The sequence below is a fragment of the Caretta caretta genome, chromosome 2 (genome assembly GCF_965140235.1).
Source record: "Caretta caretta isolate rCarCar2 chromosome 2, rCarCar1.hap1, whole genome shotgun sequence".
NCBI lineage: Eukaryota > Metazoa > Chordata > Testudines > Cheloniidae > Caretta > Caretta caretta.
The window spans coordinates 248,352,468-248,369,388 of record NC_134207.1 but is presented as its reverse complement, the minus strand read 5'-3'; the positions used below and the strand labels follow the sequence as shown (position 1 = coordinate 248,369,388).

Here is a 16,921-nt window from a genome sequence, read left to right as displayed (position 1 = left end):
TGAGAAAGGTTACGTCTACATTGGGAGAAAAAACATCCACAGCAGCAAGTCTCAGAGCCTGAGTCAACTGACTTAGGCCCACAGGGCTCACGCTACAGGGCTAAAAATAGTAGCTCAATCATTCTACTCGGGCTGGAGCCTGGGCTCTGAAACGTGGTGAAGGGAGAGGTGGGCTCAGAGACCTGGCTCGAGCCTGAGCAGGAATGTCTACTCTGCTATTTTTAGCCCTATACCACGATCCTGGGCTCTGAGAGGTGCTTTTTTTCCCATTTGTTTGGGGTTTTTTTTGCAGTGTACACATAACCAGAGTCTGAGAAGAGTATTCCTGTAAACTTAACTTCACTGTCTGCACACTGGAATGAAGCCAGATGGCACATCAGAAGGACTTATTAGAAGATGAGACACAAGCCAGAAGGGAAGAAAACACATGTGAGGGGGAAGAGATAAGTTAGGAACAACGATGCACATGCATATAAACCAAATAGGAAATAAAGTTATTTATTTGCACATGGTTGACCGACTAGGCATGTGGGATGGGAGGAAAGATAGCTCAGGAAGAGTTAATAGGCTATGCAGCCTCTCACCTGAACAACTGACCTATTCTTATAGAAGTTAACTTTGGGTCACTACTGACATGGGGCTATCAGACTGTAGTGGTCTACAATGGCTGAGTTTTCTGGTCTTGGCATAGCCCCAATAGGTCTATATCACAAAAATGACCACCACAATGCATACCCTTGCTGGCAGTCTCAGCAGAGAAGCCTAACAGTGAGCGAGAAAAGAGACTGAACTTCCCTAGAGGTGGTCTCTCTGGGCCTGGGCTGAGATAAACTGATGAGGCAGCATGGGGAAGGCCTGCATTGCTACTGTCCGTGCTGTGCCTGTTCTTTGGAGAAGGAGGATTTCAGTTTCCTGTCATATGTGGCCCCTTTCACAAGCACTAACTTCACTTAAAAACCAGAGAAGCTGAAGAAATTGAAAAGAAGAAGAAAAAAAAAGAGTGGTAAGGAAACATTTACATTTCAGGCTTCTCCTGGATTATAAGATAGACAATGAGTCAAAAAATGACCTGTAAAAATATCCTTCCAGGGTCCTTATTATGAAGGAAAGCAACAGGGGGCTCTATTTCAAGAAGAGTTAAGAGAATACATGCATTTTGCTTGATTGCTAAGAAATGAATTATTATTCACCATAACCATCTCGCATACAATCACAATATTTATTTACTTCCAGAAATTTAAAACAAATGTTACAGAGACAAGGTACTGTAAACTGAGCAGATTTAAAAATTTAACAGAGAAATCGAGGTTCACAATTCAATTGATTTCACATGGAAGGAATGATGAATTATTTTATCATCATCAAATTCATTTTCCTCACTGTATTTCCTACCGGCTAGTTGCTCTTCCTACTGTTTTCCCAAGACAGGCAGAGCGTGTTACTTAAGGTCTGACTTTAATAGTCTGATTTAGTCAGTGTGGGGGAATGTGGTCATCAGAACCAGTCTCTCTCAACCATGATGTACTTGTTTCTTAGGGCTGGTCTCTACTACAGGGAGATCAACACTGCTGCAATAGATGCAGCAGGGATCGATTAAGCGGGTCTGGTGAAGACCCACTAAATTGATGGCAGAGCGCTCTCCGGTCAACCCTGATACTCCAGCTCCCCGAGAAGAGAAAGGGAAGTCAACCGGAGAACATCTCCTGTTGACTCAGTGCAATGAAGACACCGGGCTAAGTCAAGTTAAGCTACGTCGACTCCAGCTACGTTATTCACGTAGCTGGAGTAGCGTAACTTAGACCAGCTTACCTCAGTAGTGAAGACAAGCCCTTACTCTCTGAAGATAAAACGGTAAACTCTCCCCAGGGTCAAATTCTGCCTGGAATGCACAGTGGTAGCTTGATCTCAGAAGCTTTCCATTTGCCATAAGTAACTAATTAAAGCTGCCTCACCATTTGCTGAAAAGTTGCAAATGGTGATGTAACACTAGCTAGTTATCTAAAGAAAAATAAGCAAGATTAAGGGTGACCACTCTAACCTTGAATGGCATTTTGATACCAATGTAATAGACAGGAGGGTACTTTGTAAACACGTAGGGCAGAGGTCTAGTATATATAGTAATCACGTAATCTTCTAATCCTAGAAAAACTCTAATTTTATGCTATGGATTAATATAGTTCTGTGGCACAGAAGCACAGAATCTGGTTTTGATGACTAATTAAATGTTTTAAAATTAAACCATACTTATCTCATAAGCATGCAGATTAATTTACTAGAGGTCCTGCACAGCCCTTGGAGTCCTGATCCATTTCCCTCTACATCTTCCCCTTCTCTATTTTCCCTGGAAGGCCTAATCTCATACCCAATATTCACTATTTCAGCTAAGGAAGAATTTATAGTCTCTTAGGACAGTCAGAACGATTCCTTTAACTGAACAGAAAGACTGTTGAGCAACATCAAGAACTATGCCTCCCTCTACTGGAATGTAAATAGTCTCACTCGTCAACACTCCTGGCAACTGTGAATTAATGGGGTAGGAATATACAAAGCTGGGTATGAAACAGAGCAGAGAGCACACATTTGATAACGACTTGAGATAATTCCCTGTTCCTCCCCAATAAGTGAGTAGTAAATACAGCAGCTAAACATTAATGCAAAAAGAAATATCCGAAGATTGAGCCACATACAGTCTTGGTGCAAGCTGATGCAGTGTGTCTCTCAGCATGCATTTCTCCTCAAGGTAACTTGTTAAAATAATCATCTGAATTTCTTACCCTACAGTTAAGTAGCGTGTAAAGCACATGGTCAGGAGTGGTTTGAGCTCTCCACTGTAAAACTTCTGAGAGGAATAGGAACTAAAACAAAACAGAGTGATAATCATGATACTTTATGGATTTTTTTTCTTAATTTTTTTAAAAATAGGAAGCAATTTCTTATTTCCACTTTATACACCCCATTCTTGCTTCTATTTTATATGTTTATACATCTACATCAGTAACCAGTAAATTGTTGAATGCTGTCAGCATCATTCATCATTAGGGCAACATGCTCCTGCTGAATTGTGCAAACCTGTTTAAAAGTCTAAGATTACTGTTTGAAGTGTAAAAGCAGCAGAGTCGTGTGGCACCTTATAGACTAACAGACGTATTGGAGCATATGCTTTTGTGGGTGAATACCCACTTGCATCCGATGAAGTGGGTATTCACCCATGAAAGCTTATGCTCCAATACGTCTGTTAGTCTATAAGGTGCCACAGGACTCTTTGCCGCTTTTACAGATCCAAAATAACACGGCTACCCCTCTGATGTTTGAAGTGTGACTTACTTGTACTTTCAAAGCAATAAGTTGGTTCTGAATAGTATCTCTGGATCTAAGCCTGGCTCTGGTTTCATAGTTACTTCTAATGCTCCTCCCTCCCTAACTTACTTTAAAAAACACTAATGTTTGTATGTTTGCCAGCTCACAATAATTACCTGTTTTGTCCTAAAACTGCAGAGGAGTTAACTGGCCACTTCATCTTGAATGGTCTCTTACAAAGAGGGTTCATTACATATGGTAAACAATCTGTTCCATCTTTTATTTAGCTATGACACTCTGAGTCCCTTTCCTAGTCCTAAAGAAGAGCTCTAAGCTACTCTCTCTTACCAACAGAAGTTGATCCAATAAAAGATATTACCTTATCCAACTTTAGGGTGACCAGATACCAAGTGTAAACAATTGGGACATGGTGGGGGAACGCAGGTGTAATAGGTGCCTATATAAGAAAAAGCCCCCAAAATCGGGACTGTCCCTATAAAATCAGGACATCTGGTCACCCTACCCAACTCGTCTCTCTAATAATTACTCTCTCCACTGAGAAGACTAGAGTGGAAATGCAATACATTTAACAGAACTTAAACAAAAAAACTCAAGATCAAGAGCATGTCTACCAAATAAACTTCCTAGACTTCACTTGAAATAATAAAAAACCAGTACAGGAGCACTTAGAAACACTAGAAAGTTAACACCTCACACAGTACATCGATCCAAGTTAAAATTCTAAACGAAGTTAGACACGTTAAAAAAAAATAATGTAGGGAATCCCTTCCTCATATCTATTCTAGAACTCAAATTTTGATTCCAACTAAGCCAACAAATATGGGATAACAATACAAAAAAGTTATGCTATTATATTTACAACAGTAGAGATAGTGAATTTAAGTCACATACAAGATGTATTTGGAAAGATGTAACTTACCTTTCTGGCCTGATCATTGTCTTCTATCTGTCCCAGATCTCTGCCACTAGCCTGAGCAATTCGTTTTCCAGAGACCAGGTTCCCCACCATCACAGAGGCAGGGCCAATTTCTAGAATGTATTAGAAACATGCTAAATACAATAAAAATATTAGGCTTATAGTTCAGAATTCTCATTACTCCTTCTCTTGCAGCAGGTGAAGTTTTTCCCATTACCAACTTTAGTGAACAACATTTTGAGAATATCCTAACGATTCAGTCCATGTTTAAGATACGTAAATTGTAAAAAGCAGAAAAGCAATGAAAACCATGACATTTTATGCATTTCTAAAGAGATCCATTGCTGAAGCAATAGATATACAGTTTTAAAATTATATATACACATTTTCAAACTATGGTCAATGGGCCAATTGTGGCCTGCAGAGATTTGGCCACTCCATATTTCTAGCTCCCCCTACCCCTTTATTTTCAGCTAGTAAGCTGCACAAGAACAAACGAAAATGCATTAATATTTTTCTACTATTTCTTTTCCACATAAGCAGTTGTTGTAGGTGTTTGTAAGTGATCAGGACTGGGAGGGTAGATGGTTCACACTCTGAAAGTATTTGAGAACCCTTGATTCAATACATTGAATAGACTGGAGAAAGTGAAGTCAAGTTTACAAGAAAGGAACATATCACCACTAACATTTCACATACAAGCTGGCCTTCACTGACGTTATGCCAACTCTTGCAAATTGGAGACTATATACTTCTAATAAATGTTGCCATTGCAGTTACCAACATAGTAGTATTTTCACTTTGTGCTTTTAGGTGTTTGCTGATTGCTGATGAAGCATCAGTGTCAAGCTTATACCAGGGCAAAGAAGCCCAAAACTTTGTCCAAAGAAGAGCCACAAAAACATATTGATGCCCATGTTGGAATATGCACTTTGGTTCTTAGTTATTCTGCATGAAAAACAAAAGCAAAATACCCCAGAGATCTCCTCTCTTCCTGGCCTCCCCTTTACCATCCACTGAGGCTGAACACATCACATCCGGATAAAACCCTCAGTTCAGGAACACACAGTATTTAACTTATCTGGGATGTGGCCTGCCAGATGGAATTTTACAGCTAGCTGGCATCTCCTATTACTATCATTACCTTGACAAGCCACTATCAGTCTCTAACATTTCATTTTTATAATACATTTCAAGGCTCGATTATTTTCTTTGTGTTCTCAAGCATTTGTCCAAGAGTGGTAAATTAGAGAAACAAGGGAACTGTTATTGTAAATATGCTCTGAGTTCTATAATGGACGACACCTAAGCTTCTGGCACTGAAGGAGAGAGCATTTCAGTTTCCATGGTATTTTGTTTGTGCAAAATCACTAGTGCTTAGTAACTAGTAGGTGGCCAAACCAGAGCCACAGATTCAGACACCCCTCCAACTATGTGAGTTCAAAAGCTGGATTCAGATTCAATGTGCAGTGAGGGCACATCCCTGCTAGTGAGGTGACTGGTTACTGGGCTTGAGTCAACAGACTGAGTATTTATTCAACCCAAAGTCTTTCTATATTTCTTATTGCAGTCTGTTATAGAGCCATGTTCAATCGAAGTATTTTTAGGAGGGTGAAGCTGTTCACAGTTCAAATTATGCAACTGAATCTATAAGGGGGTGAGCCCCCTTAGCTCCTATTGATATTACCGCATAGAACATCACAAACATAGACTATTAATAGCTTATGCCACTTGTCAGCTTACCTGGCTGTTTTTGTCGTGGTTTAGGCAGGTTTGTTACACAGGTGTGAGGGCACATCAATACGTTACAGGGATGCAATGAGCCTTCCAAAAACAGTTGTTTGGTTTCTGATAAGTGTATGCCACCTAAAGGGGTCTTAGGGAGCGTGTTTGCTGGTACCAGTGCTAAGCAGTAAACACCCACTTGATGGATACTGTCAATAGCCTAGAAAAATTCAAGAAGCTGAAATTAATGAAGAAAGGCTAATCACTGTACTTATTAGCACTACAGTATTCATTTGGATCTCTAAACTGGTGCAGAAGACAACCTAGCAATTACCTGCCACTGTAAACACACTCTTCAGCAATATCAGAGGAGGAGAGGTGCTCTTCACTGAGTGCATATGAAAGAAAATTTACTTCACCACTGTTTGTTATAACCATTTAAAAACATGGATCTCTAAAAAAAAACACAACCCCCAACATAAATAGATGAACATCAATTAAAGACCCTGGTAATTTCATATAGGTTTGGGCTGATGTGCCTGGCTCTCTCCATAACCATGTTCTAGCAGTAATTCACTGCAGGAGATCTACTAACTAAAGCACAGGCAGACACAGTTCACAGGCAAATCTGATTTTAATTTGTGTGTGCTTTTAATGCTATTGTTAAAAGGGACACTATCAACTTAAAATCTAATCAACTTCAGAAGGATTGAAAAGAAGTGTCAGGTGCCACTCCTGCCTCTGAACTTCCCTGTTAATTTGTGGAGTTTAAATCAAAAGGGAAAAAAAGATTGTTAAAGATTTTCTGTCTCCCTGATCACTACATGAAATGATCCTCAAACAAGAAGGGAAACTGACAGGGTATACTGGGGAAACTATGAGACTGGCTCTCTACAAAGTGCTGTCAAATGCACAAGGCAAAACTGAAAAACAGAAGTATTCTCTTCTGTAACCTTTTACTTACAGTAACTTTAGGGATTGCTTGAAAAAACAGTAAATACATATTTTTCAGAGAAAAGTGTGATTAAAGTTGACTGCATCCCTTTAAAATCAGTTAGGAAGTTTTGGCTCGTTGTGTTATCCATTTAGATATCTTCGGGGATGAGATGGCCTAGCCTTTGGAACCAGTGGCTACAGTCAGGAATAACTGAAAAGACACAGTCTGAATGGATTTATTTGGATGATGTAGTAAAGTACGGCTCTGGAAATATCTAGTGTATATGATGACGTCTTTCCCAACAAAGAGATGGATTTTAGGAAGGAGACAAGCAAACTGATCAGTTCAGATGAAACATGGCGATTACTCAACGCCACTTTATCCCTCTGAAACACTGTATATGGATGGTCGGCCATAAATGTTGGTAGCTCCCTTGCTCTCTTGGCTGACGAGATAGCAAGATAAAGAGAGAGGAGCCCTCTGTAAGGGGTTTGAAAAGTGTCCTCATGAGTCTTGAGAGAAGGGTGTTGCGGCCTCAGGTAGGAGCAGGTTCTATGACTGGTGGGTAAGCCCCTGTCCATGGTATTTAACTAGCCAATGTACAGGTCATCAGGTGCAGGGACTTCGGGTCTGGATGGAATATCTGGCAATAGTGCTGTGAGATCAGGTCTGGGCAGTCAGAGCTGGATTGATACCAGAATGAACATCTGCAGCAGGTCTGTCAGGCAAAGCTGCCAGGGCCACTACAGAACCATGAGAGAGATCTTTATTTTGGAAATCATCCTGGAGGATCTGTGGAAAGACAAGTTGGGCCTGGACTCCACTGCAGAAGGAAATGTACCCTGGCTCATGCCCGCTCTGGAACAGAAATTGACATCTGGCTTTGCTTTGGGTGGCAAACAGGTCTGTTATGGGAACCCTCTCCCTTCGCCAATGATGGAACATAAACTCTATGATGGATCTTTGCAGGGGCTACTTGTGATTGGTCATGGCTTGTCTGCTTAGGAAGTCCACCTGCTCATTGCTGACTCCCAGAAGACAAAGAACCACTGGGATTATCCTCTGTTGGTGGCACATGTCCAGAGCTTGACAGCTTCCTAAGAGATGGGAGGAGACAAGCGTGTGTCTCCTTGCTTGTTGGTGCAGTGCATTGGTGTAGCTGTTGTACGTAATGATCTGCACTGTGGAATTTTGAAGAACAGGTCAGAAGGCCATGCAGGGTAGATCAATACTGAATGCATACAGGAAAGCACAGGAGAGGGATCTCTACTCTAAGCTAGCAAGGAGGAGTAAACTAGTGATGGCAAGGAATAGATCTCTTTTTGAATGGTGGTAATTTTGGGGGATATGGTGCCGGGGACAGTTTCAGTGCCAGTTGTCTCTTCAGCATAGGAAGCATTACCGGAAGTGATCCAGATTCATCCAGGGGGTCTCTGGAGGACCTTGCTGGGCATACCAGTACTGAGATTGGTGCTGAGTCTCTCATTCCCTGTGCCGTTCCAGGTCTGATGCTCCATCCTTCAAGGAGTGATTCTGTGTTCTCCTTCTAGGGCTTCCCTTCACGTCTGGAGCTATATCTGGGTTCCACCCTGCTCTGAGTGAGCTTCACCTTTATGGACAGGCAGCAGTGCCGACTTTACTGCCTGAGATGGTGATGCTGCAAATGCTGGAGCAGTCGGAAACAAGGCTCTCGGTGCAGATGGTGTTACAGTTTCCAGTGCCAAGGATTTCACGGATGTGGAGGTGGCTGGTGTCAAAGTCAGGAGTGCTGGCTCTGCCAGTGCTCTCTTCACCTTTTTCCCAGTGCTTGATATCAGCGTATGATCTGTGCTTCAGGCAATACTAGCTGATGCCACCGTAGCTATCACCTCTGGTCTGAAGTGACCTGCGTGGACTGCTGTAGCAGATATAGTTTGAGCTGAGAGTCTGGATTTTTGGGTCCTGGATCCAGAGGATTTGCACACAGAGCACCTGTCCTGGCTCCCCACTAGGCAGAAATGAAATAAACTATGTCCATCCTTGAAAGGGATCAGTCTGGCACAGGATAGGCAGGATTTAAAGCCCTGAAGATTTGGAGTCCACCATGAGAGCTGGCATGAAGCACCTCGCCATTCTGTTCAGGGGTGTACAGGGGAGGTCTCAGTCTAGTCACAGAAGATGAAGATTTCTTCAAATTTTATGAAAAGAACAGTTTTTAAGCCTCCAAGGAGAGTAGTGGGTTGGATACTTGCTAGATTCCCACTTGCTACCACCAGTGATAAGAGAAACTAGATGGAGGGTTGTGGCTGCTCTGCCCTTCCTGCCCTCACAGGGGAACACGAGGAGGCACAGAGTACAGGAATGGCTCTGATGAATACTGGTATTCAAAAGATTTCTATCAGATGGGCCTACAGTGAAATCCACATACCCACTCAAAGAAGCATGTCCGATTACAATCTTCATTGTGTTGAAAGATCAATAAAGGGAATATAAAATGGAAGCAGCAAATTTCAGAATTACTATAGGAACATTACCTGGAGAACTCTGCTCATCCACTGAAAACTGTCTTCCTCTGTGGAATCCGGCCTTTGCTCAGCAACAATAACTATCCTCTCATCATGAAGGACACTCACTGAAAACACTGCTATTCTGCAGAACACAAAAAGAAAAGTGTATTGGGTAAGAATAGTGACTGCAGAAAAGGCAATTTCATTCCGGAAGAGAATGTTTTGTAACTTATTTGTTAATTATTTGTATTATTCAGAAGAACGCTGCTTCAGCTACCAAATTCTTCTAGTGAAAATTGTAACATGAAACCCTGATGTAATTGTTAAACTTCAGTAGCTTTGGAGGAAAGATATTACAAGAGCTGTAAAACCAATAGGTTTTTTTTTTTTAAAGGGGGGTTACAAGTAGCCCTTGTTTCAGTAGCCTTCATCTTTTCAAAACTAAAATTTGTAATTTCACACAAACAAGAAGCATGCAATTATTTAGGAACCTAGAAATGCAGCAATGTTTGAATGCACTGCAAGCTAATGCTTAAAAAACATTAGCTTAGATCACTGGGGATGATCCCAATAACCCCTTACGCACTTTAAAATTATCATAGAATCATAGAAGATTAGAGTTGGAAGAGACCTCAGGAGTTCATCTAGTCCTACCCCCTGCTCAAAGCAGGACCAACCCCAACTAAATCATCCCAGCCAGGGCTTTGTCAAGCCAGGCCTTAAAAACCTCTAAGGATGGAGATTCCACCACTTCCCTGGGTTACCCATTCCAGTGCTTCACCAGTCTCCTAGTGAAATAGTTTTTCCTTATATCCAACCTAGACCTCCCCGACTGCAAATTGAGACCATTGCTCCTTGTTCTCTCAGGATTATGACTATCCTTTTTAGAAGGTGACCTACAAAGGCTTGTATCTGGTGATCTTGGAGGACTCTACAGCCTTCTCTACACAATGAAATTCTGCACAAGTTTCCACTGTTGCCAACACTAGAGCAGCTCCACTGATGTAAGCAATATTCGGAAGTTTAGCATGGATGGGTCAGGGCTGCCACAGGCATCTTTAAATGCTGGACCAATTAGACCTGCTTTAAGCAAAACAAAGATCTCAATTTAGAAAGAAAAAAAGGTGAAGCAAACCTTCCCCTGTAGACAAACTTCATTGGTTCTACAGCCAGGGCTGTTGCTACAATGTCATCAGCATTATGTCTTCTTCCACTGACCACCATTAGACCGTCCATTTTGCCCACCACGAAGACAAGCCCTCCTGGTCCAATAAATCCTAGTAATCCTGTCCTTATAAAAGGGTATTCACTTATTGGAGCTCCTGAACTGGTCATAGGAAACACCTGTAAGACATACCAAAATACCGTTAGGAGAACCTAATCCCCAGTGCTACTAGCACCGTGGGCTTCCCTGGGAATGAGGAGTGCTCACTCCATTCTGGACCCGGACCTCTCCACCTGTTGTGATGAACACTTGTAACAAGTATATTTAGGATACACCCGTTCCATAGCTTCAGTTGCACAACTTGGATTCTATGTTGTAAATTATTTAACAGTAATGGATAAAATATATTTGAGTGGGAAGGAAATAAATGTAGGTCCTCTTCAGAAAAAAAACAAGTCATCAGAACAAGTCCAGCCATTTTAATATACTGTAGACACCTGCCAATTTTATGTAAGTTGAATAAATTATGTTCCCTTGGTATCTTCAGGAATGCCTTTATTTTCCTAAATGACTACAGCAAATGCCATAAAAATTGCAGGTAATGAGTATTTGTAAATGCAAGTTCTTAAATTATCTAAGGCAATCACAAGCTGAGGGCCACCATTGTGAGTCTTCAATAAAAGTCAAAATTTCTGTATTTTGTCCTTTGAGGCTCAGATAACAGAAAAAAAAAAAAAAAAAAAGGTCAAATTCTGCCCTCTGATGCACATGGATGACTTTCTGAAGAAAGAATAAATGCTCACTCAGAAATCATAGTTAGGCCTGAAAGCAGATAATTGACTCTTGACTTGCTCTCACATGAAAGGACATTCTTAAAAAAGAAAAGCATCTTAAGTGACTCAGCCAAGGTTCTTAAGCATGTGAGTAGCCCATTAAGTCAATGGGCTATTTATATGCTTAACTTTACACATATGCTTAATTAGGGCCTCAGTTACTACCAACTGGATATTACCAGTTATGACGGATTTTATGAATGCTATTAAATTCTAGCTCCAAAATTAGTCTAAGTACATTTCTGTCTTGGAAACCTGTCAAATATTGGATTACCAGTCACACTGGCTATCACTAATTGCTCTTTCAGCAAGGCAAAAAGTGATTCTAAAAATTCCAAACCAGTGCAGAATAGCAAGATTCCTGGCTTCCATGGATAGACTGAGAACTCCTCCAACCCTTAGCCCCTGTTATTTATTCAGGGTACAGTACTTGTGACACTCAGAACTGTGTACTGATGAGGAATGTTGAAACTGTCATTATGCAGGAAAAAAATTAACTCTGTTTAGACTTCACAAATGATAAGATTAGAAAAAGCATTTGGTTAAAGGAACAAATACATTTACACTAATTTCCTCTCCCTCCTCCACCCCACACACTGATTAAGGAAAGAAAGAAACAAAAATTTAAATAAGGAATATCTCCGTTCAGTTCTTCCTCTGCACTTCAGTGACTTGTTTAGCCTTTTCATATAACTTCAATTAAGGTTCAACAAGAACAGAACTAGACAGCTGCTACAAAGTTATCAAATTAGCAATCATTGAAATGCAAAGTTCAGAAAAACAGGCAGAATTAAGAAATTCAAAGAATTACACGTCAGTTGTTTTAAAAACAAAAGCCATATTCAATTCATTACGAAAAGGCAATCTTGTAAAATCATGTTTCTGGCTTTTTCAGATCTCTCCTCAAAAACCAAATTTCTGCTAGGATGCCTACAATAGATCAGTCATCTAATGTTGGCTAGATTGTGGGATTGGTGAAGACAGCTTTTAAAATCCAAATTCTTAGCAGTTTTAAAGTGTTTGGAACCATCAAGTTGGGCATATAGATACCCTAAACAACTGCATGTCCTCCTTCCCACTTTCCTGCTATAGTTTGTTACACACACTAGCACAGGGATTCTCAAACTGGGGGTCAGGACCCCTCCAGGGGTCGCAAGGTTATTACATGGGGGGTTGCGAGCTGTCAGCCTCCACCCCAAATCCCGTTTTGCCTCCAGCATTTATAATGGTGTTAAATATATTTAAAAGTGTTTTTAATTTGTAAGGGGCGGGTCCACACAGAGGCTTGCTATGTGAAAGGGGTCACCAGTACAAAAGTTTGAGAACCACTGTACTAGTACCTTGTTTCAAACAGAGAACAACCTCTCAGGGTGGGGCCCATGCCTTTCTAAAGGTTTCTAAAGGTTTGAACAGAACTTAATGAAATGGGGCCCCAAAGCAGATTTTATTGCTTGTGATTATTACCTAGTATTACAGATTGTATTGCTAGTAATTAGTAATAGCATTATTAGTATTACCACACCCTCCAAACAGTCTTCTCAACTTTGAAGAGTTAAGAGGATTTTGTTGTGCACCTTCATTCTGACTCACCTCGAAAGTGTTCTTGGTCATGCCTGAGAGTCCATAATATGATGTACCTGTTGCAATAGCACATACACAAAGTTCGCCTATTTCGTCTGTTCTACAGAGCTGAGGAATTCCATCTGGCCTCACTGCACACATTATAGCTAAAGAGAAAGCAGAAGACTTTCAAAAATATTATAGAAACAACAGAAGAAAGTCAGTGGTGGGGGAAGGCTGTGGGCTATAAACTTCAATGAATGAAGTATATGCAGACACTAATGCTAGACATACAAAACTGCTCATCCATTCAGACATTTTAACAACATTAAAGAGAATTTAATATTTAGACAAACAGTGGCAAGAACTTTATATAAAGACAGTCAGAAAAACAAAAACTTATTTTGGCCTGACTGACTCCTTGATTTTGCAACCAGGACAATATATTTACTGTGGTCAGTACAAAATACAATGTTTTGCTTTAGCTCCTGGATGATAATTATGCTATATCCAGTTGCCAGCAACAGACGTCAAGGTGACAACGCCAGCTCTCAGCAAGTAGCGAGTAACAGCCATGCAAGAGATCCAGTTATTTTGCCCATCAGACTAGCACAAGTAGTGTGTTGCTTTGTCAAGAATTACCAGAGTTTAGTCTCCCATCAATTTTGTATTGGAGTTTTGCAGGAGCTAAGAGGAGAGGACCAACAAGTGAAAAAAAACATTTACAGTGAGCAAAGGGAAGACGGGAAAGAGAGAAGAAGAGAGCGCACATTGCGGGAGAGAGGAGAAGGAAAAATTGCAACGGTGAGAAAGAGTGTGCTTGCTGGAAGACACTCCGGTGCATTCCATCACTGCACCAAAGGTACTGCTGGAGTTCTGCCACTTCCAGTCTTGGGCATAAAAGTAAGGACAGGTATGCCTCTTAGCAGCAATCTCTGTAGTAGGAGTCTGCCATAAGAATAAGCCTTTGCGACTGGAAAGGGGACAAGGTGACAGAGAGAAGGGAAACAGACCAGAATGCCTTTATAAGTGCAAATGTAAAGTCTTGGATGCTTCTCCACTCACAGTGAGGATAATAAGAGAATCTGTATTATACCTTGTTTTGAATTAGATCAGAGTATATAATCAGACATAAACCGATATATCTACAAAATATTGTTATACTATGGCTGTCAGAAAAAAACCTTAACTTGCTTCAATTTTAAGATGTCCAACTGAAACTGAAAATTCATTTGGTGTATAATGTATAAGAAGTAGGGCTGTTGATTAATTGCAGTTAACTCAAACAATTAACTTAAAAAAATTAACAGTGATTAAAAAAATTAATCCTGATTAATCGCACTGTTAAACAATAGAATACCAATTGAAATGTATTAAATATTTTTGGATTGTTTTAAAAACAAAACAATGTGAAACTTTTGAGCCCACAAGTCCACTCAGTCCTACTTCTTGTTCAGCCAATCGCTAAGACAAACAAGTTTGTTTACATTTACGGGTGATATTGCTGCCTGCTTCTTATTTACAATGTCACCTAAAAGTGAGAACAGGCATTTGCATCTCACTGTTGTAGTCAGCGTTGCGAAGTATTTACGTGCCAGATATGCTAAACATTCATATGCCCCTTCATGCTTCAGCCACCATTCTGGAGGACATGCTTCCATGCTGATGATATTCGTTAAAAAAATAATGCATTAATTAAATTTGTGACTGAACTCCTTGGGCGAGAACGGTATGTCTTCTGCTCTATTTTACCTGAATTTTGCTATATATTTCCTGTTATAGCAGTCTCGGAAGATGACTCAGCACGTTTGATTTATGAACACTGTCACTGCAGATCTGACAAAACGCAAAACCCAATGTGAGATTTCTAAAAATAGCTACAGCACTCGACCCAAGGTTTAAGAATCTGAAGTGCTTTCCAAAATCTGAGATGGACGAGGTGTGGAGCATGCTTTCAGAAGTCTTAAAAGAGCAACATTTTGATGCAGAAACTACAGAACCCAAACCACCAAAAAAGAAAATCAACCTTCTGCTGATGGCATCTGACTCAGACGATGAAAATGAACATGTGTCGGTCCACTCTGCTTTGGATCGTTATCAAGCAGAACCCGTCATCAGCATGGACGCACATCCTCTAGAATGGTAGTTGAAGCATGAAAAGACATATGAATCTTTAGTGCATCTGGCACGTAAATATCTTGTGACGCCAGTTACAACAGTGCCATGTGAATGCCTGTTCTCACTTTGAGGTGACGTTGTAAACAAGAGGCAGGCAGCATTATCTCCTGCAAATGTAACCAAACTTGTTTGTCTGAGTGATCGGCTGAACAAGAAGTAGAACTGAATGGACTTGTAGGCTCAAAAAAGTTTTACATTATTTGTTTTTGAGTGCAGTTATGTAACAAAAAAAAATCGTAATTTCAACTTTTATGATAAAGAAATTGCACTACAGTACTCGTATCAGGTGAATTGAAATATACGATTTGTTTTTTACAGTGCAAATATTTGTAATAAAAATAAATATAAAGTAAGCTCTGTACACTCTGTATTCTGTGCTGTAATTGAAATCAATATATTTGAAAATGTAGAAAACATCCAAAAATATTTTAAAAAATGGTACTGAATTATTGTTTAAAAGTGCGATTAATCACACGATTAATTTTTTAATCGCTTGACAGCCCCAGTTAGAAGTTCTGTTAAGAAACACAACAATATTGGTCTTTTCCAATCATTACACCAAATGCAAAATCAATTTAGATATAAAAAAGTGATGTCATGTTTAAAAACTCTGGCTTACTGCTTTAGTCTGAATTTTTTAACTACCATCTGCTTAGGATACATCCCCCTCTTTTTATAATATAATCGTGTCTGAATAAAGGGGCTTGCAGAAATATTCAGGAAGTCTGCAGGAAGCAGTTTAATTTATATTTACAACAGGTTAGGAAAATAACCTAAAATACCTTGGTCTGGTCTGGGTCACTCTTTTTTCTATGCATGGACTCGTGTTCATACTTGTGTTCTAGCCTCTGAATACAGGATTCCAAATTAATTTTGTTTGGGCATTTTAGGGGTAATGAATTAGTGGTGAGCATGCCTTCATGAGGACAATGGAGTAGAATCAGGTGTTGCCAGACCACTTGAAATGAAAGCAATCTGTGGCTAATAAGTGGAGGCTGAGCATGCGACCACAGTAAATACTGGGGAGAAAATGTATATTGGAAATCCTAAGAAAAAAAAGAGTTCTGTTTGATCATATTGTTAGATTGTATACTTTAAAGTATATACATCCTAATTTTCATTGTTTCTTTAATAGGAAAGTATTTCTATTTATAGCATTATATAGTATAATTAATGAAAAAGGCTCATGTTTGTATATATTACATATTTCAGAGAAAGCTGTGCCAATCCTTACCTCCTGGCATCACCAAGCCCACATCTTGCACAGTTAGGACAGAAAGCTTTTCTTCAGAATCCACTCTAATTACTCCGTAGGTGAGACCATGCATGGACAAAACTCCCCTGCCTGGAGGCTGATTGCTGTCATCTGTTGGCCTGCAACAAGAGTCAATAACTTGAATGGGCGGTGTGTTTTACCAGGCAAACCATTATGTTTTCCCCATTTGTAACAGACTATCATAAAAAATATTCCAGTATTTCTTAATTAGCATTTCTTAGATTTAATCTTGATTTATTCTGTACATTATCTTCATCTGCCCTACTACATCTGACATAATTCTTCTCCCAAGTCACTGATAATTAGAGATACCAGCTTTCACTGTCAGTGTCCACCCAGAAGTATGTTTCTATAGAGTGCTAAGAATAACTCTAATCTCACCTACAGTAACTTTTTTTTAGTCTTCAAAGAGCTTTACAAACATTAATTCACTCAGTTCCTAGTGAGAGGCATTAGCCCCATTTTACAAATAGGGAAATGGAGAAGTTAATGCCCAAATGTTCACAACTGACTAGTGATTTTGGGAT

The 16,921-nt window shown here is 40.0% G+C and overlaps 1 protein-coding gene across 12 annotated transcripts in view; it reads right to left on the bottom strand.

Annotated features, from left to right (window-relative positions):
* DIP2C (disco interacting protein 2 homolog C) overlaps positions 1–16,921 on the bottom strand; it is a 483,413-nt gene that overhangs the window by 83,466 nt on the left and 383,026 nt on the right. For all 12 annotated transcript variants that reach the window (XM_048837652.2, XM_048837656.2, XM_048837651.2 and 9 more), the window contains 7 exons: positions 16,353–16,492; positions 12,971–13,107; positions 10,518–10,726; positions 9,410–9,524; positions 5,978–6,179; positions 4,238–4,347; positions 2,775–2,855 (listed from right to left, as the gene is read on the bottom strand). In XM_048837652.2, coding sequence (XP_048693609.1) covers positions 2,775–2,855; positions 4,238–4,347; positions 5,978–6,179; positions 9,410–9,524; positions 10,518–10,726; positions 12,971–13,107; positions 16,353–16,492 — 994 coding nt within the window. The remainder of the gene's footprint in view (positions 1–2,774; positions 2,856–4,237; positions 4,348–5,977; positions 6,180–9,409; positions 9,525–10,517; positions 10,727–12,970; positions 13,108–16,352; positions 16,493–16,921) is intronic.